At 39.4% G+C, this 27865-nt stretch overlaps 2 protein-coding genes across 4 annotated transcripts in view; one reads left to right on the top strand and one right to left on the bottom strand.

Annotated features, from left to right (window-relative positions):
- Positions 1-30: 30 nt before the first annotated feature.
- MMGT1 (membrane magnesium transporter 1) lies at positions 31-10968 on the bottom strand. The gene is made up of 4 exons (XM_036443540.1): positions 10693-10968; positions 6280-6332; positions 2498-2601; positions 31-430 (listed from the first exon to the last, which is right to left on the bottom strand). Exons 1-4 carry the CDS (start codon positions 10769-10771, stop codon positions 268-270), a joined length of 399 nt encoding a protein of 132 aa, XP_036299433.1. The 5' UTR covers positions 10772-10968; the 3' UTR covers positions 31-267.
- A 10537-nt stretch (positions 10969-21505) lies between these two features.
- The window catches only part of SLC9A6 (solute carrier family 9 member A6), a 57501-nt gene continuing 51141 nt past the window's right edge, over positions 21506-27865 (top strand). For 2 of the 3 annotated variants that reach the window (XR_004988871.2, XM_036443343.2), the window contains exon 1: positions 21509-21923. Coding sequence is in view for 2 of the 3 variants with exons in the window: in XM_036443343.2 (XP_036299236.1) it covers positions 21596-21923 (328 nt within the window). In the remaining variant the exon portion in view is untranslated. Of the gene's footprint in view, positions 21924-27865 lie in introns of all 3 variants that reach the window. The other variant, XM_036443344.2, reaches the window with a different exon arrangement.

The raw sequence follows: 27865 nt of genomic DNA, 5'->3' as shown, positions 1-27865 counted from the left end.
AGACAATATATTATAAAATTGTACACCTGAAACTTACATAATTTTATTAACCAATGTCACCCCAATAAATTCAATTAAAAAAATAAATAAATCTTGAAATTCTCCAAAAAAAAATAATTTGATTACAGTGTACAAACAAGGGCCATAGACTTTGTTTTAGTTAGATCTAAAAGATCAATATAAATACTGATGGGAGGAGTGCTTTATACTCCAAACTCCAATATTCCAACTCTGTGTCCTGTGCTGTTGTCATGATTTGTAAAAATCTTAACGACGCAGGGATTCAAGTTTTCGTAACTTCAATGATGTGTTAGAGGACAATAATGCATCTTGGCTTGAAGAATTTGTTATATTAGAAGGCTGGAACAGTACTCTACCACGATGATTAAATACATAAAATGATGGGTGATTCCTTAATGTGTCAAATGCCCTTAAAAGAAAAAAAAAGCATCAATTTTAGATATATCCTTATAAAAAGACTATTTGAAAATAAGCAGGCTTCTGGTGAATTTGCTCTGAGTTATATTTAAAACTATGTTTAAATCCATGAAACCAGACCATAAATGGTAATCATACTGTATCTCATTTCTTTCTTGTATAAGGAAAATAAGAAATCTGGGGAAGCAATATATAGCCATAGAATTTTTAATTCAACCAGTCCTTCCAGTACGCCTTTGAATAACACAAGTACAGTAGTCCTTGGATTACATCGGACTTAACACAATTTTCGCTTTAAGTCAGAACCCACCTACATAAGCACCTACATCACTCACATGGAGCACATACACAGCAGTAATTAAGTGAAACTGTAAAAAAAAAATTTAAAAGGAAGATAACAATTCCTGACCTTTACTTGTGGTAAATAAATAATAAAAAAACGTAAAGCACATATGTACATATTTTGAAATGTCAGAACTTTTTTAATAAATAAATGTGAGATGGCTACATAACCATGAAACAACGTACATTGAGTCCGACATAACCCGAGCACTCCCTGTAGTTACTCAACTTTAATCACCTCTGTAAATCTAACATAAGCCCATGCCAAATAGTCTTTTTTAAAAAACCAGTACAGAGATTGTACCTTTGATTAGCCTCATTTGGCCATCACTATCCAAGCCCCATGATCATCTGGAAGACCTGTTTTCTAAACATAGTTCAAAAATCACAAAAAAAATTCCTTAAATTTCTTTGGTTTTTCTATACTTTTTGTCCAGATTCATATATTTACCACCTAATAAAATCATATTTTGCTACCACCTACTTAATGCCATTCTGTTTTACTTCTTTCTTTCCTGGCCCTTTGCTTGTGATTCTTAGTAGACTCTTTGTAAGAACAGTAGTGGGTGATTACAATGGCATATCCTTTCTTCTCCCCAGTGAGAGATATGTGGTCTAATAAAGTTCATAATCATCTAAATGTATGGCTTTTAGTGTTGGTTTGTTTCTAAATATGAGTTTCCTGGAAAAAATAATTCTTCCTTTGATAAAAATTCAAATCTCAAAGTCAGCCCACCTAAAAATCCAAGTATATCCCCACATAAAACAGGAAACCTGAGATGTGACTATTTAAAATATAAAGTAAAAAGCGGTTGATTTTCCTCTACCACATAAATGTTTATTGTGAATCCTCCTAAGAAAATATTGTAAAAGGTTAAATTTTCCATAATAATGAAAGTAGGTAAAGTCCAGAGATAAAATGAACAAAGCTAAATGATGATTTTATAAAAGAAATATTGCCCTGGCCAGTGTGGCTCAGTTGTTTGGGCATTACTCCATGCCCTAAAAGATTGCCAGTTCAATTCCCCTTCAGGGCATATGCCCAGGTTGCAGGTGAGGACATGCAGGAGGCAGCTGATCAATGTTTCACTTTCACATCAGTGTTTCTCTCTACTCTCCCTTCATCATCATTCTCTAAAAATCAATAAAAAGTCTTTTTAAAAAAAGAAATATTGACAAGAAAAGCAAAGTTCACAAAAATAGCTTAGAAGAAGTACATGAGAAAAAAAGAAAGCAGAATAAGAAATATACTTTAATCCAGCAGTAGAAAAGGGCCTGAGAACAGAGTTTATGTCACAAATTAGGTTCAAGTAATAAAGGAAACGGAAAATCCCTTATTCTTTTAAAGAGAGAGCTGAGTCAGAGGACAAAAAGAAGGAAAAAAGGAAGGAAGGCAAGGAAAGCAAAGAGAAGGGAGAATATGGAGGGAAGAAAAAAAATTTCTGAGGGAATATCTTCCTATATATCTATTTCCATCCACTTATCTATCCAATAAGTAATTTTAAGCAAACACAACATCTTATTCTAATGTCAATAGCCGATCATTCAACTTCCATTTTTCCTATCAGATCAAACAGTACCTCAATATCTTGATTTCATTACACAGACATATATAATCAAAATGTAAAAACCAAATTTTAAGTACCAGGACACATACATTTATGTAAATGAAGCATAACTCAAGAAATTAAATACTTATCAAAAGGGGAAAACTTACTTATTTTTTAGTTCTGAAGTGGCATCCATGTCTTTAAACTCGCCTGCAATATGAACTATACCATAACAGGTAACCGCAAAGGCCAGAAGTGTCTGAAGAACTATCTGTAAGCATAAAGATTAAAGATTACTAAATATAATAAATACAAGTATTATTATAAACATTTACAATTTCCACAAAATTTTAGCCTCTAACATGTATTTCTCCCAGATCCCATCAAGGAGTCAATTCTCAATTTAAAGATTTGGACTTAAACACTATAAAATCTATAAATTCTGTGGATTGGCTACAAAAATACTTGTGGGTTTTGCTCAAATAGCAAAAACAGGTACGAGCCCTAGCCAGCTTGGCTCAGTGGATAGAGTGTTGGCCTGTGGACTGAAGGGTCCTGGGTTTGATTCTGGTCAAGGGCACCTGCCTGGGTTGCAGGCTCAATCCCCAGTAGGGGGGGAGGGTGCAGGAGGCAGCCAACTTGTGGGTCTCTCTCATCATTGATGTTTCTATCTCTCTCTTCCTCTCCTTTCCTCTCTGAAATCAATAAAATTATATTTTTAGAAAACAGGTACTGAGCCATTCAAAACTCAGTTATCAACTAATATTTGCTTCCAAAAGCAACTAAGAATTTTTAATGTATTATTGTTAAATATTATCCTATATAATAAAAGGCTAATATGCAAATCAACTGAATGAAGAACGACCAGTCGCTATGATGAGCACACTCCCACCATGAGGCAGATGCTCAAAGCAGGAGTTACCCCGTGGTGGTCAGTGTGCTCCCACAGTAGGAGCACTGCTCAACCAGAAGCCAGGCTCACAGCTGGCAAGTGCACCTCTTGTCAGTGCTAACCTACACCCCATTGGGATCTAGAAAGCCAGTGTACCTAGTGGTCAGTGTGAGACGAAACCATATTTCAACTCCTCCCATCTATAAGTGACATATTCGAAAGGTAGACTCAGTGAGCACCAAAGCCCCACTTAAATAAGTCCTTCCCCATAAGCATGTCTCCAGCACAGCAATTCTTCTGTTATAGACACAGCAGGTCCTAACAGCCAATTGACCTGGAGGTCAATTCCTCCTAGTGATACCAACAAAAATCAAGACTTAACTACAACAAGGCTGTACACACAGTCCACAAAGGGGTGCACCAAGAGTGTCCACCTCAGGTAACTGGGAGGCCAACCCTCTGGGCCATATAGGACACCTAGCATACAAAGCCACCCTACCAACTCAGGGAAGCAGCGAAAATGTGGAGACAAAGAAACAGATCACAAATGAAAGAAATGGAGGAAAACAAACAACTGGATATAGAATTCAAAACCACGGTTATAAGATTTATCAAGAATTTCCTAGAAAAGGCCAATAAATTTAATGAGACCTTTGAGGATATGAAAAAGGACCAACTAGAAATTGAACATACACTGACTGAAATAAAAAATATTATACAGAGACCCAACAGCAGACTAGAGGAACACAAGAATCAAGTCAAAGATTTGAAATACAAAGAAGCAAAGAACACTCAACTGGGAAAACAAAAAGAAAAAAGTTTCAAAAAACTTGAAGATAGTGTAAGAAGCCTTTGGGCCAACTTCAAGTGTACCAACATCAGAATTATGGGGGTGCCAGAAGAAGAGAGAGAGCAAGATACTGAAAATCTATTTGAAGAAATAATGACTGAAAATTTCCCCCACCTGGTGAAAGAAATAGACTTACAAGTCCAGGAAGCGCACAGAACCCCAAACAAAAGCATCCAAAGAGGACCACACCAAGACACATCATAATTAAAATTCTAAGAGCAAAATAAAGAGAGAGAATATTAAAAGCAGCAAGAGAAAAACAGTTAGTTACCTACAAGGGAGCACCCATACAATTGTCAGCTGATTTCTCAACAGAAACTATGCAGGCCAGATGGGAGTGGCAAGAAATATTCAAAGTGATGAATAGCAAGAACTTCCAACCAAGATTACTCTACCCAGCAAAGTTATCATTCAGAATTGAAGGTCAGATAAAGAGCTTCAGAGATATGAAAAAGCTAAATGACTTCATCACCATCAAATCAGTATTATATGAAATCCTGAAAGGTATTCTTTAAGAAGAGGAAGAAGAAGAAAAAAGTAAAGATAAAAATTATGATAAAAAAATACATACCTATCAACAAGTGAATCTAAAAATCAAGTGAATTAAAAATCTGAGGAACAGAATAAACTGGTGAATATAATAGAATCAGGTGCATAGAAAGGGAGTGGATTGATAATTCTCACGGGGGGGGGGGGAAGGATTGAGGGTATGGGGGGTGCGGGAAGAGACTGGACAAAAATCATACACGTATGGATGAGGAAAGTGGGAGGGGAGGTAAGGGTAGAGGGAGGGGTGGAAACCAGGTGGAGGGGAACTATGGGGGGAAAATGGAGAAACAATTGTAATAATCTGAACAATATTATATTTTTTAAAAAAGAAAACCTCTCTGTTCTGATTAGCTAAAACTATACAGACATAAATAATGTTGTTTAAGCATAGGAAGAAAACTGTACCATACAAACTATTTAGAATAGAAGTAGAAATGCTGAGCAATGGAGTCAGGTTTTTTTTTAATGGGGTCTGTTTTACTTTTTACACTTATTGTTTGATTCTGTTACAACGAACTTACTATTTTATAATTTAAAATACAATAAAGATAAAAATTGTGTGTGAAGTTCACACATATCATTTTAGCTTAAAATAACACTTCCTTGCTGAAACCAGTTTTTCTCAGTGGATAGAGCATCATCCTGCGGACTGAAGAGTCCCGGGTTCAATTCCCGTCAAGGGCATATACCTTGGTTGCGGGCACGTCCCTAGTATGGGGTGTAAAAGAGGCAGCTGATCATGACTCTCTCTCATCGATGTTTCTAACTCTCTATCCCTCTCCCTTTCCTCTCTGTTAAAAATCAATAAAATATATTTTTTAAAATAACACTTCCTTGTTTTTCTTTAATTTTACCTCCTATGCATTGTTCCCAAACAATGTTTTGTTAATTTTGCTGGTTCTTAAAATTTATATAACAAGAAACTTTTAAAAACACACACACAATGAAGTCAAAGCCTTGGTGAGGTGGTTCAGTTGGTTGGAGCATCATCTGGTACACCAAAAGATTGCAGGTTCTATTCCCGGTCAAGACACATATCTAGGTTACAGGTTCAATCCCTGGTGGGAGGTACCAGACACAACTGATTGATGTTTCTTTCTTCTCTCTCTTTCTCTCTCTCTCACCTCTTCCTCTCTCTCTCTAAAATCAATGAAAACATATTCTGGGATGAAGATTTTAAAAATGAAGTCAAACATTAACCTTTTTAAGTGCATCTCTGACTATGGAAGAGCAATCTCTATCAAGACTATTTAAAATATAGTTCTAGCAGAAACCGGTTTGGCTCAGTGGTAGAGCGTTGGTCTGCGGACTGAAAGGTCCTGGGTTCGATTCCAGTCAAGGACATGTACGTTGGTTGCGGGCACATCCCTGGTGGGGGGTGTGCAGGAGGCGACTGGTCAATGTTTCTCTCTCATCGATGTTTCTGGCTCTCTATCTCTCTCCCTTCTTCTCTGTAAAAAATCAATAAAATATATTTAAAAATAAAAAAATAAAAATATGTAGTTCTAGAAACCAAACAGAATACATAAAAAATAGAGAACAGATTTAATTTCATGTCTGAAAAATTTTAATATAATAAAAATCAGTAAAAATACTACTATAAAATATATGGTTAATTTTTAAAATCTATGTTACTAGAATATAAATGACCAACTTACATCTATTGGCAGTGATTCATCTTCCTTTTCCATTAATCGCATATAAGAACGATCTATAAAACGAGAAGCACACCATTAAGAAAATTTTAGCTAATATTTCATCCTTAAAATGCAAGCAAATCAATATACCAAAGAAGCAGCTTACTTATATACTACATAAAGTAATGCTAATCCTGGATTCCTCAAAAACCTCTTTCTTCTAAGGTGAACAGCCTGAACTTGAGCTATTGAATTCTCATCATAACCTGCTTTGTACCCTTAAAAAGTGAGGTACGAGTGAAAGATATAAAACTTGTATGTATATATGCATAATCCATTGACACAGACAATAGTGGTGAAGGCCTGGGGTGGGGGTGGACTAGAAGAGGTCAGAGGTAAAGGGGGTAAAGACATATGTAATACTTTCAACAATAAACACTTACGAGTTCTATAGTTTAAAAAAAGAGTGAAGCCGAGACCGGTTTGGCTCAATGGATAGAGCGTCGGCTTGGGGATTGAAGGGTCCCGGGTTCGATTCCGGTCAAGGGCATGTACCTTGGTTGCGGGCATATCCCCAGTAGGGGGTGTGCAAGAGGCAGCTGGTTGATGACTCTCTCTCATCGATGTTTCTAACTCTCTATCTCTCTCCCTTCCTCTCTGTACAAAATCAATAAAATATATTTAAAAAAAATAAATAAAAATTAAAAAAGAGTGAAAAGTAAGCAAGTATGAGGAAGAAACATACATAATTTTTCTTTCATTACCACAGGAAAACTAGAATTCTTTGAAAAAAATCATTTCTTTCACTAACTGGTCAAAGAAATTACAATTATTTTAAAATTAATAAGCTTCCAGAAATCTCCACTCTGACATAACATCACCATCACATTTAATTGGTAGGGAAATGTTTTTCCTGAGAGAATATGCTGGGGCAGTGGTGGGATAGGAAAAATCCAAGACATACATTTCTGCCATATATATATATATATATGAGCCTAAGTGACCAAATGACTGAACAACAGAACGACTGGTCAACAGGTCACTTGATATGCACTGACCACCAGGGGGCAGACGCTCAATGCAGGAGCTTCCCCCTGGGTGGTCAGTGTGTTCCCACAGGGGGAGCACTACTCAGCTGATCCAGGAGCACCAGATTCAGGGCTCATGGCTTTCGGCACAAGCCTCTCCTGATTAGGACTGACTGGGCGCAAGCCTGCAGAAGGTGCACCAGGACTGGAATGAGTGGGAGCAGCACAACATCCAGCTCAGGCTCGGGCTCCTCCACAGCCACCTGCCACTTTCCACACTACTTCGTGCTGTGCGGGATTAACGTGGACAGTGGGCTGGAGACCTATGAGCTGGCAGGTAAGGCCAGGCTATGGCAGCATGGAGGTCCACTGATTTCCACAGGCCAGGCTGAGGGACCCCACCAGTGCACGAATTGGTGCACCAGGCCTCTAGTAAAAATATAAAATCCTGATTCTATATGAAGCTTGCACAATCCATACTTAATAATGTATTGTAAACTAAAGAAGCCAAATAGTTGTGAGTAAACATGACTAGCTCTTAAAAGAGAATTTGTTTAGAGATATTTCCAGAGTTCTTTCTTACAGAGTTTATCATAAGGACAAATGTAAAAGAAAAAATCAAACCAATACCAAAAGTAGGTTTTGCCTAACTTCCTACTGTCTGTTCAGATCCCAGCTAGTTTCTTCATTGCTTGAAATCTAATCTGACTCTCTAATACTACCTTTAACCAGGTACTTCCACATCTGTAAAACTAAGGGGCTGAACTTCAATGATCTTGCTCTAGGACCTTAAAATTTTACAGCTGAAGCCTCTGGTAGAAAACGTTGCAGCACAAAATCCTCCCCTCCTCTAGAGCAGGACTTCTCAAAGGAATGTGCATGCAAATCACCAGGAGATTTTACTGAAATGCAGATTTGGTTTCAGTAGATCTGGAGCAGGCATTTCTAAGTAGCTCCTAAGTGATTAAAATCATGCTGGTTTGTTGACCACACTTGAGTCAACAAGGCCCCAATTCCAAGTACTTTTACATACTTTTAGCATGGCATTTATATCACTTTATTGTGATTATTTCTTGATCCACTTGTTTCTCTATTTCCCATTGAACTCGCTCAGGGCATCACTTAGTGCACCTCTAGCACAGGGGTGGGGAACATCTGGCCTGTGGCCCATAAAAGAACACAAAATAATTTGATCTGTCCCTGCCAAGGCATTGGGGGGTGAGTTAATTAAATGCTTAACCAAATATAGGAGGCTAATTGTTAAGTTGATAATTTCGTATGGCCCTCGAATGATGTTATAAATATCCAAATGGCCGAAACCGGTTTGGCTCAGTGGATAGAGCGTAGGTCTGCGGACTGAAAGGTCCCAGGTTCGATTCCGGTCAAGGGCATGTACCTTGGTTGCCTGCACATCCCCAGTAGGGGGTGTGCAAGAGGCAGCTGATTGATGTCTCTCTCTCATCGATGTTTCTAACTCTCTATCCCTCCCTTCCTCTCTGTAAAAAATCAATAAAATATATTTAAAATAAATAAATGTCCAAATGGCCCTTGGCAGAAAAAAAAGGTCCCCTATGCCTGCTCTAGCACCTAAGCACAATGCAATTTCAACCAATTCCCAGAGACTGAATTTCATAAAGTAGTGCAGCTCATATGCTCTAGTCAAACTCCTTGTCTTTAAACCCTTGGCCCAAATTGTACTTTCTTATCTCTGTACTTTTGTGCAAGTTTCCTAGGTATCTGTCTCAATTTCTTCTTCTTTCAAAGATGATAGCAACAATGATAGATACTTAAAAGGGCTTTTGGTGGACTGAATTATATAATGCAAGTAAAATGCTGGCACTCGATAAGCTCTTAATCATGTTAGTTATTATTGTCATTAAAGCTGGAGCACAGAACAGAGGAGACTGGGGAAACATGACAAATAAATGTAACGTGATACCCTGGATTGATTCCTAGAACAGAAAGAGGACATTAACATCAAAACTGGTGAAATGCAAATAAAAGCTAGACTTCAGTTAATAGTAATATACCAATGTCAGTTTTTCAGTTATGACAATATACCGGTAATTTGTTACCAATTGTGGAAACTAAGTGAGGGGTCACTCCCTGTAATATCTTTGCAACTTTGCTGTAAATCTAAAACTTTTAAATAAAAATTTATTTAACAAATAATTCGTATTTCCTTCAGACAATGTCACAATACATGTATGTAATCAGTGGTTAAAATAATTGAATAATTTAAATTATATATAATAAACAGAACAAAAGGTTTTAACTTGAAAGAAATGGAGCTTTGAAAGAATTCACATTTCATCTTCTACTTTATTCCTAAATAAGGAAAGCAGTCCAGCAAATAAAGAAATAAAGTTTATGTTGGAATTCATTAACTTCATTCAATAGATTGAGTACATACTGTGCTAGCTACTGAAATTACAGCAAAGGACACAAAATAAACATTGTCCCTGCACTCATGGGCTCTATGGGCTAGGACTGGGGTCAGCAAACTTTACCTGTAAAGGGTCAGGTAATAAATATTTTAGGATTTACAGGCCATTCTGTTTTTACCACAAACTCAACTCTGCCCTTAGAAAGCATACAGACAATACCTAGATGAATGGGTATGGCTGTGTGCCAATAAAACTTCATTAATGGACATTGGAGCTTCAATTTTACGTAACTGTCATGGATCATAAAATGATATCCTTTTGCTTTTCCACCCCAACAAATAAAAAATGTAAAAGCATTATTAGCTCACTACAAAACCAGGAGGGAAGCTGCATTTGGCCTACAAGCCAGAGTTTTCTGACCCTTGATCTAGAAAGGAAGACGTCAAAATAGATCAACTGTTTCAAGATTGCACAGCATTCTCTGTTGGATTCCAAGTTTTTTCTTGATAATACCATTTGATCTGTACGATAAAGTACTTCAACTTTTTTTCACTTAAACTTTCTGTCACTCTCTGTGACATGTCTCACCCAAAGTCACAGATTTAGCAGCAAAGCAGGTTTTAAGAACCTGCCCTCCTGACTCCTGGTCCAGTGCTTTTCCCCTGTACTAGTCCCTACCTGAGGAAAATGGTCACTTAACTTCTCAGTCACTGCCTGAACAGCCCAAGAGTGCCCAAGATGCTGTCCACCTAGCTGTCATAGGACTGTGAGCATCTGAGGTCCTCAATCTGACACTTGGCCTGATCAGCCCAGCGCTGGATCTGACATCACTTATCCTGGATTCTCAGACTCCCTCTCTGCATGCCATGCAGTGCGTCTGTCAAACTCTGAGCCCTCTCCCAGATGCCCACTTCTAACGCTGCTTCAATCTACTACTGAAGAACCCCACACCGTTCCTTGTAATCACCCCAAACTCTAAGGTCTCTAATGACCCTTCCTGTGTTCCCGCAGGCACTTACGCTGAGCAGCAGAAAAGGCCGAGTGTGCTAGGGCAAAGAGGCCAATGCCCACCAGCCCCTTCCACAGTGACAGTGCCATTATTCCGGGTGAGGGGCAGCCCAGGGAAAGCAGAGAAGGGCGGCAAAGCAATTCCCTCTCCCAAAGGTGGTCGTCTACGCAGCGCAGAAAAATGACGTCACCGGACCACTGGGCGCGAAGTGTCTCTCAGAGGTGGGAAAACTAAAGCGCCTTCAGAAAGCGGAAACAGAAATGAGGGGGAAGGAAGGGAAAGGAGGGCGGCGGGGGAGTGGGGGGGGGGGAAGTCCGCGAGTGAGACAGCCTGCATGGATTAAAAGGCGGGGCAAAGTGGACCAATGGGGAGGCTGACAAGGGGCGAAGTGCGGGGCCTTGGAGGGGCTGCTGAGGGACTATACAGAGGCCTGGGTGGGGCAGGAGGTCGGGACCTGGAGGCTGTGTTTAAAGACTTGGTGCTGGGTTTCTGTCACCTGCAGGGGATTTTCGGTTTACTTGGTTTGTTTGTTGCTTTTCCCTCAGGCTGTGTCCTTTGTGTGTGTATGTGTTAGCTTTCCCCACGCTACTGCCTTTTGCAGGACTGGCCCTAAGGGAGAAGGCAAGAGTGTGAAAGCGAGGAGGCGGGTGGGGTGCAAAGGAAAACATCCAGGGTGTTCAGAGCCCAAGACACGTGGCACCCTCGGGGCAAAGTTAGTAACCTTATCCTCACCATCAAAAGGTCTTTAAGAACCATTTCCGCGCAAATTGGTAGCACAGCCGGGAGTGTTTTGTAATTAAGAGAACGAGTTTACAAAGTGATAAATAATAGGGGAGGAATGTATGGATGCTAAAAAGGCAGGCCCATCTTGTCTCTATCTCCCTCTGTCTCTATCTCTCATCAAAATAAAATGCACTCTCCTTTCGCGATGTAATCTTTGTCTTTAGTCCACAAAATGTAGATATTCAATAGTGAGGTTCTCCCCTTGAGCTCTTTTCACTCTGCTCTTTTTTGGCGAGCTCACCTATTCATTCCTTCTGATTCCGCTTTCAGACATACTACGGCAGGGGTCTTCAAACTTCTCTCATTATGAGAATCACCTGGTGGAGGTGTTAAAACACAGATTCCCAGATCCCAACTATAAGAAGTGCTATCAGGAATCTGTGTTTTAACACCTCCACCAGGTGATTCTCATAATGAGAGAAGTTTGAAGACCCCTGTCGGTGATTCCAAATTGATGTCTCTATCTCAAATGTATCTCCCCAGCTCCAGGCCTGCATTTCCATCTACCTGTTGGTCATTTAATTCTTTCCTCTAGCACTTTGAACTTAATATGGCCAAAACAGAATTCATCATTTTTTGCCAAACTGCACCAGTACCCCCTTGACTGGCACGGGGTTGTAAACTGCATATCACAAGGTAAATGCATAGTAAAGTCAACATTCTCCCTTCTCAAACCAGTCAGAATTCTTTTAGCTGCATCAATTTGGCTTGAAAATGCCTATTCTGACCACCCCTTTTAAATTTGCAATCTTCCCATTCCCAGTCCCTTCACATACTCTATGATTTACCTATCTATAATAATAAAAGAGTAATATGCTAATTAGATCTGATAGCTGAACGACTTTCTGGATGAAGCCGGAACTGTGAGGGCTGAGCCCCCCTGCACAAATTTCGTGCATTTGGGCCTCTGGTTTGTTATATTTTTTTGTGTTATTATTATTTACTATATACCTCTGGAATATAAGTTCCAAGAGGACAAAGATTTCTGTCTGTATCTAGAACATTGCCTGTCATGTTGTAAGCATTCATATAAATGTTTGCTAAATGAATAAATTATAGGAAAGAATGAGGGAGGGTTATGCCCTTATTTTAAAGAATCTCTGTAGAAAGTCTTTCCACTACTTTTAATTGGATTTAAAAAATCTCTGTGAACTTATACATGCTCTTAAATTTTGATAATCATTTGATTATTGATTGACATTTTCTGATATACTTGAGCTTCTTCAAAAATGAAAAAACTAAAAAATAAAAGGTCTCCAAGAATTATCAGATTTCCTTAACTTAACCTATATATTGTTTTGTTCTGGGTCTCATTTTCCAAACCTTTAATTATGATCCTTATTTTTCTCTGGGAACTCTCCAGTTTCTTCACCTCTAAGCCAAGATTTAACACAGTACTTGATCAATATCAAGTACAGTATAATGTATTCCTTACAAATACAGTTCTATTTATAAAGCTTATAATCAGGAAGAACCAGGAAGTAATCTGTCTGAACAAGACAGGAAAGTATTTCCTTCTCCACCAAGGAAGGTTACAAGATAGTAAAGATAGTTGACAAAGAAAACAAAAACAAATTTCTTAAAATTTTGTTTTGGCTTTGATGATGGTCAAATTGAAATTAGCCTTCTCAGATACCCTATTAAATTGCCTTTTCTAATATTAATTTATCTGAAGAAAATAATTTAGAAGTTTTCTTAAAGGAGTTGAGATCTTGTTTCTTTTAAAAGGATGAGATTAATTTTTTTTTTTTTAAAAAAAGAAAGAGCCAGTAAGGGATCTGATTTTTGTATAAGCAACTAATATATTATCCTAGTCTTCAGGGAAGTAACATGTGTCCAGGCATTCAATTTTGCTTTCTCCATTACCCTCTTAAAATGCATTCCCTACTCTCTTCCTTTGAATCTCTTACCCATGTAAGAAAGTAGTCTAGTTTCACATTTTCTAGAAATAAGTGGTTAACTCATATTCATAGATTGAGATTTTAAATTGTCTTATCTGTGGATTCTAACCTGAAGGAAAGCCTAGGTATTCATTGTCACAGTTACCACAGACCATATCATTCAAATAAGTACTTTGGATCAACTCACACATAGGTTGAAGTTAATCCCAAAGGTACAAGGTATATCTATGGCAGCACTTTTTACATGGGATCTTAGAACAAGAGTCAAACCTCATGAAAAAGAGCATTTAAATTTCTAGGTGACCCCAAAAGTGCCTTGTTTTACCAAAGAAACATTTTCCATATGCATAGTGCATAAATGATGTGGATGTTATTAAAGGTGGGGATGGCCATCTTTAAAGTGTTTCCTACCAAGATTTTTGAAGACTCGTCTCTTTTCCCTAGGATAATTTGTTGAAGAGAGAAACCACTGCAATTCTAGAATTGTCAAGTTAATTAACTTGGTTGCCTGCCAACTAAGTAGATGAGTAACTTCATACACCACTCATCCAAGTCTCCATTTCCCACACATATTTTCCTTCCATCTACAATAGTATACTCTGTCCTTTCCTAAGAGGTTAAAAACTCCACTTTCCTAGAATACATTTCTGACTATGATTGGTATCTATAAAAGGTTCATATCTATTATGGCTACTAAACAGTTTTTCAAGCTATTGCTATTTATTACAACTTCCCTGGGTAACAAATTCTAGAAGTTTACTACCTTCTATATAAACTAGGGTTTTCTATATTTATGTTGAAATTGCATCCAGTTAATATTTTTCTTTACCAAAGTGATGTGTGCTCAGTGTAAAAAATTCAAATGACAAAACAATGTATTCCTCTTAAATCACTAAATGGTGCCTTGGTATTTTAATTTTTGAATCTTAGTAAACAAAACTGTGATTAATTGATTCATGTCTTTAAGGTTTGTTTGCTGGAAAGTCCATACTACTGTGGTTAAAAGCACATGCTCTAGAATCAGATTGGGTTTGAATCTTGAATTCTCCTTTACTACATATGAGAGATTAGACAAGTTACTTAACTTCACTGTGTTTAAATTTTCCCATACATAAAATGGGGACAATAACAGTACTTCCCTGATAAAATTGTTGTCAGGATTGAGATGATACATATAAGCTGTTTAGAATAATCTCATACATAGTGAGCACTCAGTAAATGTTAACCATCATTATTATTGCTGTTGCTTCTGTTGACTCTTCTAGCTGTTTTTCCAGACTAAAGAGTCTATTCCTTTAGTCTTTCTTAAAAGATCAGTTGCTTTTTCGTTTTGATTATTTTAATTGCTCTCCTCTGGATCATTTCTAGATTTATGAATATCTCTTCTGGGGTTTCATTACCACATCTGCACAAAATAACCTAGGTTACTTGTCTGAAGTTAATATGATTGTTCATTTTTAAAAACCCTTGATACCAAAAATGAAATAGAACATCTTATTTGCTTTTTTTTTTTTTTTTTTTTTTTTAGCACATTGGGTTGCTGTGTTTAGGAAATGAACTGAAAACTCCAGCATAATTACACAGGGTTCTGATAGTTGTGACCTAGTCTTTGTTCTATTTCTTGAATACAGGCATTCCCTATACGACTGCCCTTCTCTTTCTACCCTCTCTTCTTTGGGAGAGAATTGTTGGAGTAGATTCTGAAAGAGGTAGGAAGGAGTTGATGGAATGCAGAGTACAGACTGAGACTTGTTTCTTAAGGGAGTAGGAAACACCTCTTACACTGAGGCTGGAGGCAAGGAAGAAAGAATAGACACTGATGGTATATTAAGTTGCAGGGTAAGGAAGGTGACAATAATTTTCTCGAAGCTCTTGTTTTTGTTTTTCAATTAAAAAGGAGGCAAGGTGTGCATTCCAGGTGGCTTGTCTGTATAAGAATGGAAATCACCCAGATAATGGCATGGTTGTGTGGGGGGAGCTGGAGGAAAAAAGAAAGCTGTGAGCCATATGTCCAAGTCTTCCATGAATGTGTGGGAGTGAACAGGAAGTCATTAGATGAAGGCAAGAAGAACAGGAGATGTTTTGCAAGCTTCAGTGGAGGGTGGAGGTGTAATGAGCTTGGAAGAAGTAAGTGGAGCCCTCTGATACAGAGTATGAGTTCTGTGTATTTGTGTATGTGGCGGGGCGGGGGGGTAAGAGGGGGGGGACAATGGGGTGATGAGGAAATAAGCGGCCTCCACTTGAAACAATTTTATAGTATGTGATGTCCAGGGTGAAATTCATGAGAAGGAGCATCCATGCAGCAACTGAGTGTTGGGTAGTTTATTTATAAGAAGGGAATTCCAGAGAGCACACGACAAGCATTGGCAGGAAGTGAGAGGAGAAACTGGGAGGTAAGAGTCAGCAGCATAAAGCAGTGTTGGACTGAGAGGGAAGTATTTCTGGGGGAGCTGGAGGCTCATGGGGATTGCCCCTCTTGGTAGGGTTATTGTATCAAGATTCTTTCTGACGCTCTGAGGTAAAGAGGTCGCTAGGGAGGGCATATTGAGTTGCTGGGGTCATATCAACAGAGGTAGAGTCTGAGACATAAAGACTTGCTGACTGTGGTCAGGCATGCAATGTGCAGCTTTGTTTTTTTCAAGCTCCAAACACTAGGAGAATGAAAGATGGTTTTGTGCTGAGGCAAGAAAGCTTTGAACTGGGTAATTAGGCCTGAAGAAGCAGGTATACTCCTTCACTAGTCTTCTCAGTGACCATGATAGGTCTGGGGAGGTGGTAGTGGGAGACTGAGAAAGATTCTCATGTGGGGTTCCTGCCTCTACAAAGCAAGCCCTGTGTGAACAGAGCAGTGTGGTTTGGCTGTAGATAGGGTATAGGGAATAGACATCCATGAGGTTTCTTGGGAAGGCAAAGACAGATCTAGGTACTAAGAGAAGAGAATCAGCTCACAGTTTCTGGGACAGTTCCTGATTCAACTTGGAGTTGAGCACTGTTCTAGTTTCTTTGAAGTTCATCATCCTTGCAGAACATAAACAATTGGTTAGGGGGAGTGAATCTACACCAGGGCAGCTTAGGGTTGCCTGGATGTTACTTGTTTTAGGCAAGAGGTTATATTTTCATGAGATGAAAATGTTTGAGAATCATGAGTTCCAGGCAGAATGATAGGAATTAGATTGATAGTAGTACCATTAGTAGTATGAAATCTTTGCGAAATAATACATGTTTGTAGGATGAAATAATGAAATCATTTAAAAACATTTTTGCCCAGCTGCTGTAATTCAGTGGTTGAGCATTGACCCATGCACCAGGAGGTCATGGTTCCATTCCCAGTCAGTGTACATGCCTGGTTTGTGGGCTCTAACCCCAGTAGGGGGCGTGCAGGAGACAGCTGATCCATGATTCTCTCTCATCATTTATGTTTCTCTCTCCCCCACTCCCTCCTACCCTTCCTCCCTTCCTCTGTTTTCAAATTTGAGCCCAGTTAGCCACCAGGAATCCTAGGTAGTTATGTTCTTTTTCACAGTCAACACATCTGAACTGGGAAAATTAGCTTTAAGAGAGCAGGAAACCCATTTATGATTAAAACTCTCAGCAAAGTGGCAATAGAGTGAGCATATTTCAACATAATAAAGGCCATACATGACAAGTCTGCAGAAAACATCATACTCAATGGGGAAAACCAAAAGCATTACTCTTAAAATTAGGAACAAGACAGGGATGTTCACTTTCCCCACTCTTATTCAACATAGTACTGGAAATACTAGCCACAGCAATCAGACAAGGCAAAAAAATAAAAGGCATCCAAATGGAAAAGGAAGAAGTAAAACTGTCATTATTGGCATGATACTCATTGTATATATATATAACTCTAAAGATTCCACCAAGACACTACTAGAAGTGATCAATAAATTTAGTAGTGTCAGGGTACAAAATAAATATCCAGAAATTGGTTGCCTTTTTATACAGCAATAATGAACTTTCAGAAAGGGAAACTAAGACAACAGTCCCATTTACAATTGCATCAAAAAATAAAAAACCTAGGAGTAAGTTTAACCAAGGAGGTAAAAGACCTATACTTGGAAAACTATAACACACTAAAGAAAGAAATTGAAGAAGATACAAATAAATGGATGCACATCCTGTGGTCATGGATAGGAAGAGTTAACATTGTTAAAATAGCCATACTACCCACAACAATCTATAGACTTAACACAATTCCTATCAAAATACCAATGGCTTATTTCATAGAACTAGAACAAAATAGTCCAAAATTTAATATGGAACCACAAAAGACCCTGAATGGCCTCCACAATCTTAAAAAAGAAGAACAAAGTTGGAGGTATCACCCTACCTGGTATACTACAAGGCTATAGTAATCAAAACAGCATGGTACTGGCATAAAAAAAAGACATATGGATCAATGGAACAGAACAGAGAGCCCAGAAATAAATCCAAGCCTGTATGATTAATATTTTACAAAGGAGATAAGAACATAGAATGGGGTAAAGACAGTCTATTTAATAAATGGTATTGAGAATATTGGACAGATAAATGCAAAAACAATGAAACTAACCCACTTTCTTATACCATATACAAGAATAAATTTTAAATGGATTAAAGACTTAAATATAAGACTCAAAACTGTAAAATTCTTAGAAGAAAACAGACAAAATTTTGGACATTTCTCTTAGTAATATTTTTTTTCTGATATATCTCCTCGGCCAAGGAAAAAAAAGAAAAAATAAACATATGGGACTACATCAAAGTAAAAATATTCTGCACAGCAAAGGAAACCATGAACAAAAGAAAAAGACAACTCACTGAATGAGAGATAATTTTCTCCAATGATACATCTGATAAGGATTGTGGGCTCTATCATCATTTATAATTATTATTATTATTACAATTTATAATTATTTTAATATATGTATTTTATTGATCTCAGAGAGAAAGGGAGAGTAAGATAGAGAGAAACATCAATGAGGAGAATCATTGATCGCCTGCTTCCTGCATGCCCCCAGCTTGGGATCTAGCCCACAATCCGAGTATGTGCCCTTGACTGGAATCAAACCCAGGACCCTTCAGTCTGCAGGCTGACTTTGTCCACTGAGCAAAACCAGCTAGAGCAATATCCACTACTTATTTATTTATTTATTTATTTATTACCAGAGGCCTGGTATACGAAATTTGTGCACTTGCTGAAACCGGTTTGGCTCAGTGGATAGAGCATCGGCCTATGGACTGAAAGGTCCCAGGTTCCATTCCAGTCATGGGCATGTACCTTGGTTGCGGGCACATCCCCAGTAGGGGGTGTGCAAGAGGCAGCTGATCGATGATTCTCTCTCATGGATGTTTCTAACTCTCTATCCCTCTCTCTTCTTCTCTGTAAAAAATCAATAAAATATATTTTTTAAAAAAAAGAAATTTGTGCACTGGGTGGGAGGGAGGGGGGTTGTCCCTCAGCCCAGCCTGCACCCTCTCCAATCTGGGACCCCTCAGTGGATGTCCGACTGCCAGTTTAGGCCCAATCCCTGTCTTAAACCAGCAATCAGACATCCCTCTCACAATCCAGGACTGCTGGCTCCGAACCACTTGCCTGCTTGCCTGCCTGCCTGCCTGCCTGCCTGATTGCCCGTAACCACTCCCCTGCCAGCTTGATTGATGCCTAACTACTCCCCTGCCAGCCCAGTTGCCCCCAACTGCCCTCCCCTGCAGGCCCAGTCTCCCCCCAACTCAGAAGGTCCAGTCTCCCTGCAACTGCCCTCCCCTGCTAGCCTGGTCCCCCCTCCCAACTGCCCTCCCTCTCCTGCAGGCCTGGTTGCCCCCAACTGCCCTCCCCTGCTGGCCTGGTCACCCCCAACTGCCCTCCCCTGCCAGCCATCTTGTGACCACATGGGGGTGGCCATCTTGTGCAAGGGTGTGACGGTCCATTTGCAGATTACTTCTTTATTATATAGGATTATTATTTTAAATCCTCACCTGAGGATATGTTTTTTCATTAATTTTATTTTTAAAATCTATTTATTTTAAAAAATATATCTTTATTGATTTCAGAGAGGAAGGGAGAAGGAGAGATAGAAGCATCAGTGATGTGAGAGAATCATAGATTGGCTGCCTCCTGCACACTCCACACTGGGGCTGAAGCCCATAAGCCAGACATGTGCCCTGAATGGGACTCAAACTGTGACCTCATGGTTCATAGGTTGACTCAACCACTGAGCCATGCTGGCTGGGCCCAATATCTTCAATTTTTAAAGAACTCATACAACTCAACACCAAGAAAACAAACAATCCAATTTAAAAATGTACAAAGGACTTTAATAGACACTTCTCCAAAGAGGACATGCAGATGGCCAAAAGACATGAAAAGATGCTCAATGTCATTAATCAGAGAAATGCAAATTAAAACCACAATAAGATATCACCTCATAGCTGAAAATGACTGTTATTGATAAGTCAACAAACAACAAGTGTTGGTGAGAATATGGAGAAAATGGAACCCTTGTGCACTGTTGGTGGGAATGCAGATTTGTGCAGCCACTATGGAAAAAAAAATATGGAGGTTTCTCCAACAATTAAAAATGGAACTTCCTTATGACCCAGTGATTCCACTTCTGGGAATATATACTAAGAAACCCAAAACACTAATTCGGAGGAAAATATGCACCTCTATGTTCATTGCAGTGTTATTTGCAATAGCCAAGCTATGTCATCAATAGATGACAAAAAAGTAGTGGTATGAATATATAGTGAAATATTACTCGGCAATAAAAAATAGAGAAATATTTCCATTTGGAACAGTATTGATGGAATGAGAAGGTATTATGCCAAATGAAATAAGCCAAACAGTGAAAGACAAATATCATGTAATTTCACTTATGTGTGGGATCTGAAGAACAATATACATGAACAAATAAATCAGAAATAGACTCAAAGATAGAGAACATACTAAGCCAGAAGTACAGGGGTGGGGTAGTGGGGTGGGGGGTGGGGAACTGGATGAAAAAAATGAAGGGTTTGAGAAGTACAGGTGATAGTTAAAAAATAATCATGGGGCCGAAACTGGTTTGGCTCAGTGATAGAGCGTAGGTCTGTGGACTGAAAGGTCCCAGGTTCGATTCCGGTCAAGGGCCTGTACATTGGTTGCGGGCACATCCCCGGTAGGGGGTGTGCAAGAGGCAGCTGGTCGATATTTCTCTCTCATTGACGTTTCTAGCTCTCTATCTCTCTCTCCTCCTCTCTTTAAAAAATCAATAAAATATATTAGAAAAAATAATCATGGGGATGTGAAGTACAGCATAGAAAATATAATCAATCATATTTTAATAACGAAGTATGGTACCTGGCAGCTACTGGAATTATTTGTAAAGCATATGATTGTCTAACCACTATGCTGTACACCTGGAAGTAATACAAAATAATATTGAATGTAAACTGTAATTGAATAAATACAACTTAAAATTTTTTAAAAATAGCAGGAAAAAGGAGCAAGAGGAGATGGAGAGACCAGGCCACACCACAAGATTTCTTGGGGAAGGAAAGGGATTGTTTGGAGCATGGGTAAATTTAAGCACAAACTGAATGAATTTTCTTTGTGAGATTGATGAGTTTCTCTACAGAGGTTCCCAATGTGAGAGATGAATTATGTCAGCTGTTTATATGAAAAGAAATAGAACTTACATACATGCATAATCCTTGCTTTTGAGTTCATTATTTTATGGACTACGACAGTGTTGTTTTTCAATGAGGACAGAACAAGGAGAATCCGATTTAAATGACAGAGATTTAGGCCACTCCCAAGGACACAACTTCTTATATTGTTAAGAGACCCTGGGGGACCCTGAGATGAGTTTTGAAAGATCCATTCCCCTGAGAGCTCTAATAGGATCAAAGCAGGCCTAGCCCAATCTGCCACCTTTTGATTACACTAACGGAGGTTTCTTTTCCAGAAGGCGGTGGGCTAGATTCGAAGGCCTTTCCTTCCCTGGCAGCGCCCTAGTGTCCGTGTGCCGTGCTGGGAGGAGCTGGTGGACAGAGGGCGAAGGGACCTAGCAGAGCGAGCTGTGAGTGTCGCGGTCCCTTTAAGGGAGGCAGGGGCGGTGGCAGTGGCAACGGGCGCGCGCTCCGCCAGTTTCCTCGCGGTCCCGCCCCCTTCCCGTGAGGCCTAGGGGAGTGGTCGGACCTCTGGCGGCGACGGGTAGAGGAGTGGGGTGGGGGGCGGGGGGCATCATGGCTCCGCGAGGTTGGCTGCGTTCCACCCTCCTCCGGACTGTTGGCAGCAACGGCCCCCGGGCCCGCAGGCTCTCTGGGCCTCTCTGGTTGCTCCTCTCGCTGGGCGTCTTTGGCTGGGCCAGGGCTTCGGAAGGCGCCGGCCGAGTGGTGAGAGCCATGGACGAGGAGATCGTGTCCGAGAAGCAAGCTGAGGAGAGCCACCGGCAGGACAGCGCCAATCTGCTCATTTTCATCTTGCTGCTCACCCTCACCATTCTCACGATCTGGCTCTTCAAGCACCGCCGGGCCCGCTTCCTTCACGAAACCGGCCTGGCAATGATTTATGGCAAGTGCCTCATCCCCGTGTCCGCCCGCTGGCAGCCTGGTCTCCCCCGGTCCTGCTGGGCCTATGTGGAGTTCTGATTCCTTCCGTTTTCTGCCTCTCCCCCTCCCCCAATCCCTGATTCTCTTTCTCGATCCCTTTTTTCTGCTGTGCTCCCTGTTTCTCTACCTCACCCCATTTCCTCCTCAGCCTCACACCCCATTTTGCCTGCCTCGAACCGCCCTTTCCTCCGCCTGTCCACATATTTTTCCCTCTGACCCCACCCCTTTTTCTTCTGCACCCCCCTGCCTCTACCTCCCAAGCTGGGGACCTGGGACTGGGGACTGGAAGGGAGTGGGTTCGGTGTCTCTGATTGGGTTGGGGACTGGGGGAGGGGAAGACATCCTAAGGATCCTTTACTCCTAGGTCGGCAGTTTGTTGCTGCAACCATACCTCTACTGCTCAGAACCTGGTGTTGTTTTGGAGCCAGAGTCCACCTTTACCCATCACCCAGTTATTGCTACCCCCTGTCCTTTCGTGATGGAAATTGAAGACCTTTTACTACCCTGTAGCCCCAGTAAAAACCGAACCGCTAAATAAGCTAAAGAGGGCTTAGGCATTTTGTACGACGTTTGCAAAATCTGATATGCATAGATGTATGGTTTACCCTTTCAATTCAAGCATACCGAGAGGAAGACAAGGAAGAGTTAAAGATCTTCCAGCAGTGTGTTGTACTATATGATGATAAGGACAATTAAGACAAACAGTAATTAGGAACCCCACACACATGCAGTGTGACTTGCTGGTGGCATAAGGTTATTTTGACAGACTATTGAGTAAATGGCTTCAGTTCTTGTGTCTTGGTATGCTTTTTCTTGAGGTTATTTATTTATATTTTTTGGTCCTGAGGGGAGATGGCAAAATCAAACCATGGGCATAGAGCATTTTGTCCTGTGCTGGGGCCTCATGAGAGGAAAAGATGTGTATTGCTGTTTTAAGCTAAGATGCCTAGGAGGGTGTATGTGGCCAAAGAGATTCTGGAGGACAAACGATTCTTCCTGTGCGGTATATGAGTGAATATTACCTTCATTGGGAACAGGCTTAAACTGATGAGCTTGTTGAACTTCATTTCTCAGACTTGCATAAAGGTAGAAGAAGCCTTGACACAAAAAGATATTTCCCTATGCATACAACCCCATACACCGTTTCTCAGTAAATACAGATTTCTGGAATGTGTATCTCAAGGGAAGCAAAGAAATATAGCTGTGTGCATCAAGAAAATGTGTGAACTCAGGTCTATTTTTCCTTTATAAGATAATACAATTCTAAGCCTGTGTGCAAAATATCTCTGCTTCCTAGGATTCTTAATTTTTAGATATCTTAGATGGTTTTCATATTCCTTTTTTTTTTTTTTTTTGCATTTTATTTGTAGCACCCCTTAAGCTAAATTGGCTGGATAAGCTATGTGCATCTCTATATAATTTCTCTGGAAAACACTGTGTGCTTTATTTACTACCCTGAAAAAGCATTTTAGGCACAGAAATACAAAGGAATATAAGATCCCTACCTCCAAGGAACTTATCCCTTGTTGAGTAGGTCATATAAAGAAAATAATTGCATCTTAAATTTGATTAAATGCCAAATGAGAGTATGGTGCTACAATAAGGAACTCAGCACAGAAACCTCTTCCAATAAGAAATAGTGTGACATAGTGGTTAAAGGTACAAAGTTTTAGACCAGACATCTGTAGGTTTTTTTTCTGTAAAAGTCCAGATAGTATTGTCAGCTCGGTTTCACATATTGTAGATCTCTGTGTCTCTGTTGCAGTTTTTTCTTCTCCTTCTTCTCTCTTTCTCCTCCTACTCCTTCTTCACAAACATTTAAGAAAGTTAAAATCATTCTTAGCTTTTGGGTCATATAAAAACAGAATGACACTGTAGTTTGCCAGCCCCTGCTTTAAAATCAGACCTGGGTTACTGTCCCATGCTCCAATAGTTGTTTGTGGTCTTAGGCAAGTCCCTTGCCCTCCTACAGTGTCATCTATAAATCGGGACCAATGATAGTAGGATTATTGTGAGGAAGAAATGTTTTTAATTTAGTACCTGACTCCTAAGTAAGTACTCAATAAATTATAGCTATGATTCTATTATTATTGCTGTTAAAATTTGCATTTCTTTCAGGTTAGGCTCAGAACTGTTGTTTTAATTGCTCAGTCTCATAAATTAAGAGGCAAACAATATTTTTAAAATATATTTTTATTGATTTTAGAGAGGAAGGGGAGGGAGAGATAGAAACGTCAATGACGAGAAAGAATCAATGACTGGCTGCCCCACCCTGGGGATCAACCCTGCAAACTGGACATATGCCCTAATTGGAAATCAAACTGCAACCTCCTGGTTCATAGGTCAACACTTAACCACTGCATCACACTGGCCAGCCAACTGTATTAAAAAAAAAAATCAAATAGAGACTTAGAATTGCCTTGAATATATTTGCTCTTTGATATAATTATCCTCATCTACTTCTTGAGCTGAAGTAAAAAAATGGGATTACTAATTGCATTTCCTGATGTTTCTGATTTCTAAGTTAATAAAAAAGAATGGGACACCTGAGTGTTAGTATTTTGTGAAGGAAAAACAAGGATATCTCTTGTGGAATATAAAGTGGGAAAGTGGTTGATTTGCCACAACTTGGCATTCTTTTTTTAAAATATATTTTTATTGGTTTCAGAGAGGAAGGGAGGAGAGAAACATCAATGATAAAAGAGAATCAGTGATCGGCTGCCTCCTGCACACCCCATACTGGGGATCAAGCCTCCAACCCGGGCATGTGTCCTGACTACCCGGAATTGAACTGTGACCTCCTGGTTCATAGGTCAACACTCAATCACTGAACCATGCCAGTTGGAATTGGCATTCTTTAGCTGTCCCATTTTCTTACTACAGACTGTGGGTATTGTGGAGGAACAATCTCCTGAGTAATTCCCAAATCCGGTTTGAGAATAGATAAGATTGAGTCAAAGTAGTTTCAATGCTATGGAAATTGAGGTTTTCTAATCCTAATTACTGTCTGCCATCTACCTTTTCTTACAACTCTTATACCATCCTGGCTATTATGGTAATATATGATTTTAATACCTTTCATTTTCAGTTTGATTTCCAGGTGAAAAGGCTTTTTACTCTAGGAATGTCCAGACCTTTAAAATTTAGCCTACTGATGATTTTATTTCTGTGATGTCTGTTTATCTACCTAAGTCCTAGGGAAATGCTTTTTAAAATAAGTCTCTCCTTTATGTTTTTGAGAAGCAAGATTTAAAAACTTATTAAATTGTCAATGCGGTTAGTTTCTATAATGTCAAAGCACCCAAGTGTTTTGTTCATTGGGATAGCTTGCTTAAGAAGCTTAAAAGTGAGTCACGAGTAGTAAAAATTGTCAGGGTAGTCAATTAAGTCTGAAAAGTGATCAGTCACTGCAGAGTACTTACAGAAGGTATAAAAAGCAAGACTGGGACAAAATATTTACTTTGCCTTAAACTTACAGCATCCAGAGTCCTGTACTCAATTAATGTGATTCATTAATAAATATTAAGTGCCTTTGATGTGTGAGTTATGGGAAATACATATGTGAGTCACGCCTGCCCACAAAGCACTTACAATCTAGCAGGCGTCTTCAAACTACGGCCCGTGGGCCACATGCGGCCCGCAGAGGAGTCTGATCCGGCCCGCCAGGTTTTTGGGGCAGTGAGCGCAGCCGAGGTGTTACAGTAGGAATTAGTAGTTCATATAGTCCGGCCTCCAGCTCTCTGAGGGACCGTGATCTGGCCCCCACTTTAAAAAGTTTGAGGACCCCTGATAGTGACTTAATAGGTAATGATTATTGAGCAGTACAATGTATTAGACACTGGTAGGCATTCAATAAGTATCACTTCATTTAAAGTTCATAACAACCCTGTGAGGTTGGTACTATTATCTTACCCATTTTACAGATGAGGAAATTGGGGCACGGAATGAATATATGTCTTGCTTGAAATCAAATAACTTGTAACTATTGAGCCAGGATTCAAGATCCATCACTCTGGCTCAAAAGCCTCATTTTCTTAGCCCTTGGCCACATTGCCTTATGTTAAAACAATAAAATTTAACTGTGAAGACAAAACAAAATAGTATTATGATCAATTATATTTGGTGAAACAGGTTGACTGAGAAATTATTTACCCTAAGGTTACAGACTAGAACTTGATGGAGCCAGAATTTATACATCTATATGATTACAAATGTATGCTTTTACTTCTATGCCATACTTTACTAAATTCCATGAGATGAAATATGTAGGGGGATAATACTGAAATTTGTAGGGATTTTGGAGGTGGATTGTGAAGGAAGGATTTGAGAGAATGGAGATATAAGCCACTGGAGAAGTTAGTACTGATGTGAGAGCAAGATGATTAGAAAATTATAATATCTTTGGAAAGGGAAAACCCAGATTTTAGTTCTGTCTTTGTTGCTTAATGCCAAATAATTTTGTGCAAGTCATTTATCCCCATTTTATAGATGAGGAAATAATGAGTGAGGGATTTATAATAGTATTGACTTCATAAGGTTATGAAGATAAACTGATATATGCAGTGACAGTTGGGATGGGATTGGCTCAAAGTTCCAGGTGAAAGGATTTTCCTGGAAAAGTAGTTGATTATTTCTGAGAAGGAATCTCATGAGAAGTTAGCTCATATTGAGCTGGAGAGGCTTGGAATTGAGACAGCTTATATCAAATGGCCTCCACCCAGCTTCTCAGAAACATAGGCAGTGAGATTGAGGGCTTGAGAAGGAGGATAAAGATTGGAGCATTTGTAGGACATAAACAGATGAATACTACTAAAAACATGTAAAGCTAACCAGAAGTGAACAAAACCATTTATTTTTTTGCCTCTCTTGAAATTCATTGAGCTTTTTTTTTTTTAAAAATATTAAAAAAATTTATTGATTTTGTACAGAGAGGAAGGGAGAGAGATAGAGAGTTAGAAACATCGATGAGAGAGAGTCATTGATCAGCTGCCTCTTGCACACCCCCTACTGGGGATATGCCCACAACCAAGGTACATGCCCTTGACCAGAATCGAACCCGGACCCCTCAGTCCCCAAGCCGACGCTCTATCCATTGAGCCAAACCAGTTCCGGCGAAATTCATTGAGCTTTTAAGATAGGATCTAAGCATTCTTCAAGAAGTAGATAAATATTATCTACATATAAATACAACATACACCATATCCTTTTTCATGTGTGGAAATTTTATCAATTTTGATCACACCTAATACCCCAGTGATGTTCCATGCATATTTTTTACAGTCAGAGGCTTATAGTGTGATAACCTGGAAGAATGGGCTGAAATCAATTAGAAAACCAATGGTGGGGCCTTTGGGTGATACTGGGTTCTGTAACCCTGAGAGGGCTTTTAGCATGAGAGGGTCAGAAATATGTAAGAGGTATGGGACCTCTCTATCTTGTGAAATATATCTCTTTGGGGTTGTGTTCTTTTTTGCTTGTTAGTGTTCATTTTAAATTTCATGATATCAATAATTTTTGTGCCTCTGCCTGTGTAGGAGGCTAGAGGTTTCTGCCTTGTCCCCCTAAGAAAGCATTCTTTTTGTTTAGGTTCTCTCTTAAAAAAAAAAAAAAAAATATATATATATATATATATATATATATATATATATATATATATATATATATATAATTTTTTTGCAGAGAGGAAGGGAGAGAGAGTTAGAAACTTCAATGAGAGGGAAACATTGATCAGCTGCCTCCTGCACACCCCCTACTGGGAATGTGCCAGCAACCAAGGTACATGCCTTTGACCGGAATCGAACCCTGGACCTTTCAGTCCGTAGGCTGACGCTCTATCCACTGAGCCAAACCGGTTTCAGCTAGGTTCTCTTTATTGAGAATTGTTTTAACTCCATGATTCGGATT

Source organism: Pipistrellus kuhlii, unplaced genomic scaffold (assembly GCF_014108245.1).
Source record: "Pipistrellus kuhlii isolate mPipKuh1 unplaced genomic scaffold, mPipKuh1.p scaffold_m20_p_19, whole genome shotgun sequence".
Lineage (NCBI taxonomy): Eukaryota > Metazoa > Chordata > Mammalia > Chiroptera > Vespertilionidae > Pipistrellus > Pipistrellus kuhlii.
Note: the sequence above shows the minus strand (reverse complement) of the source record. Positions and strands in the feature narration are given on the sequence as shown.

Excerpts from the sequence above, each read along its gene's own strand:
- MMGT1 (XM_036443540.1), bottom strand. The coding sequence starts at position 10,771 with ATGGCACTGTCACTGTGGAAGGGGCTGGTGGGCATTGGCCTCTTTGCC. Across the intron at positions 6,333-10,692 it reads GGCCTTTTCTGCTGCTCAGC|ATCGTTCTTATATGCGATTA; the intron begins GTAAGTGCCTGC and ends CTCGTTTTATAG. Across the intron at positions 2,602-6,279 it reads ATGAATCACTGCCAATAGAT|ATAGTTCTTCAGACACTTCT; the intron begins GTAAGTTGGTCA and ends TTATGCTTACAG.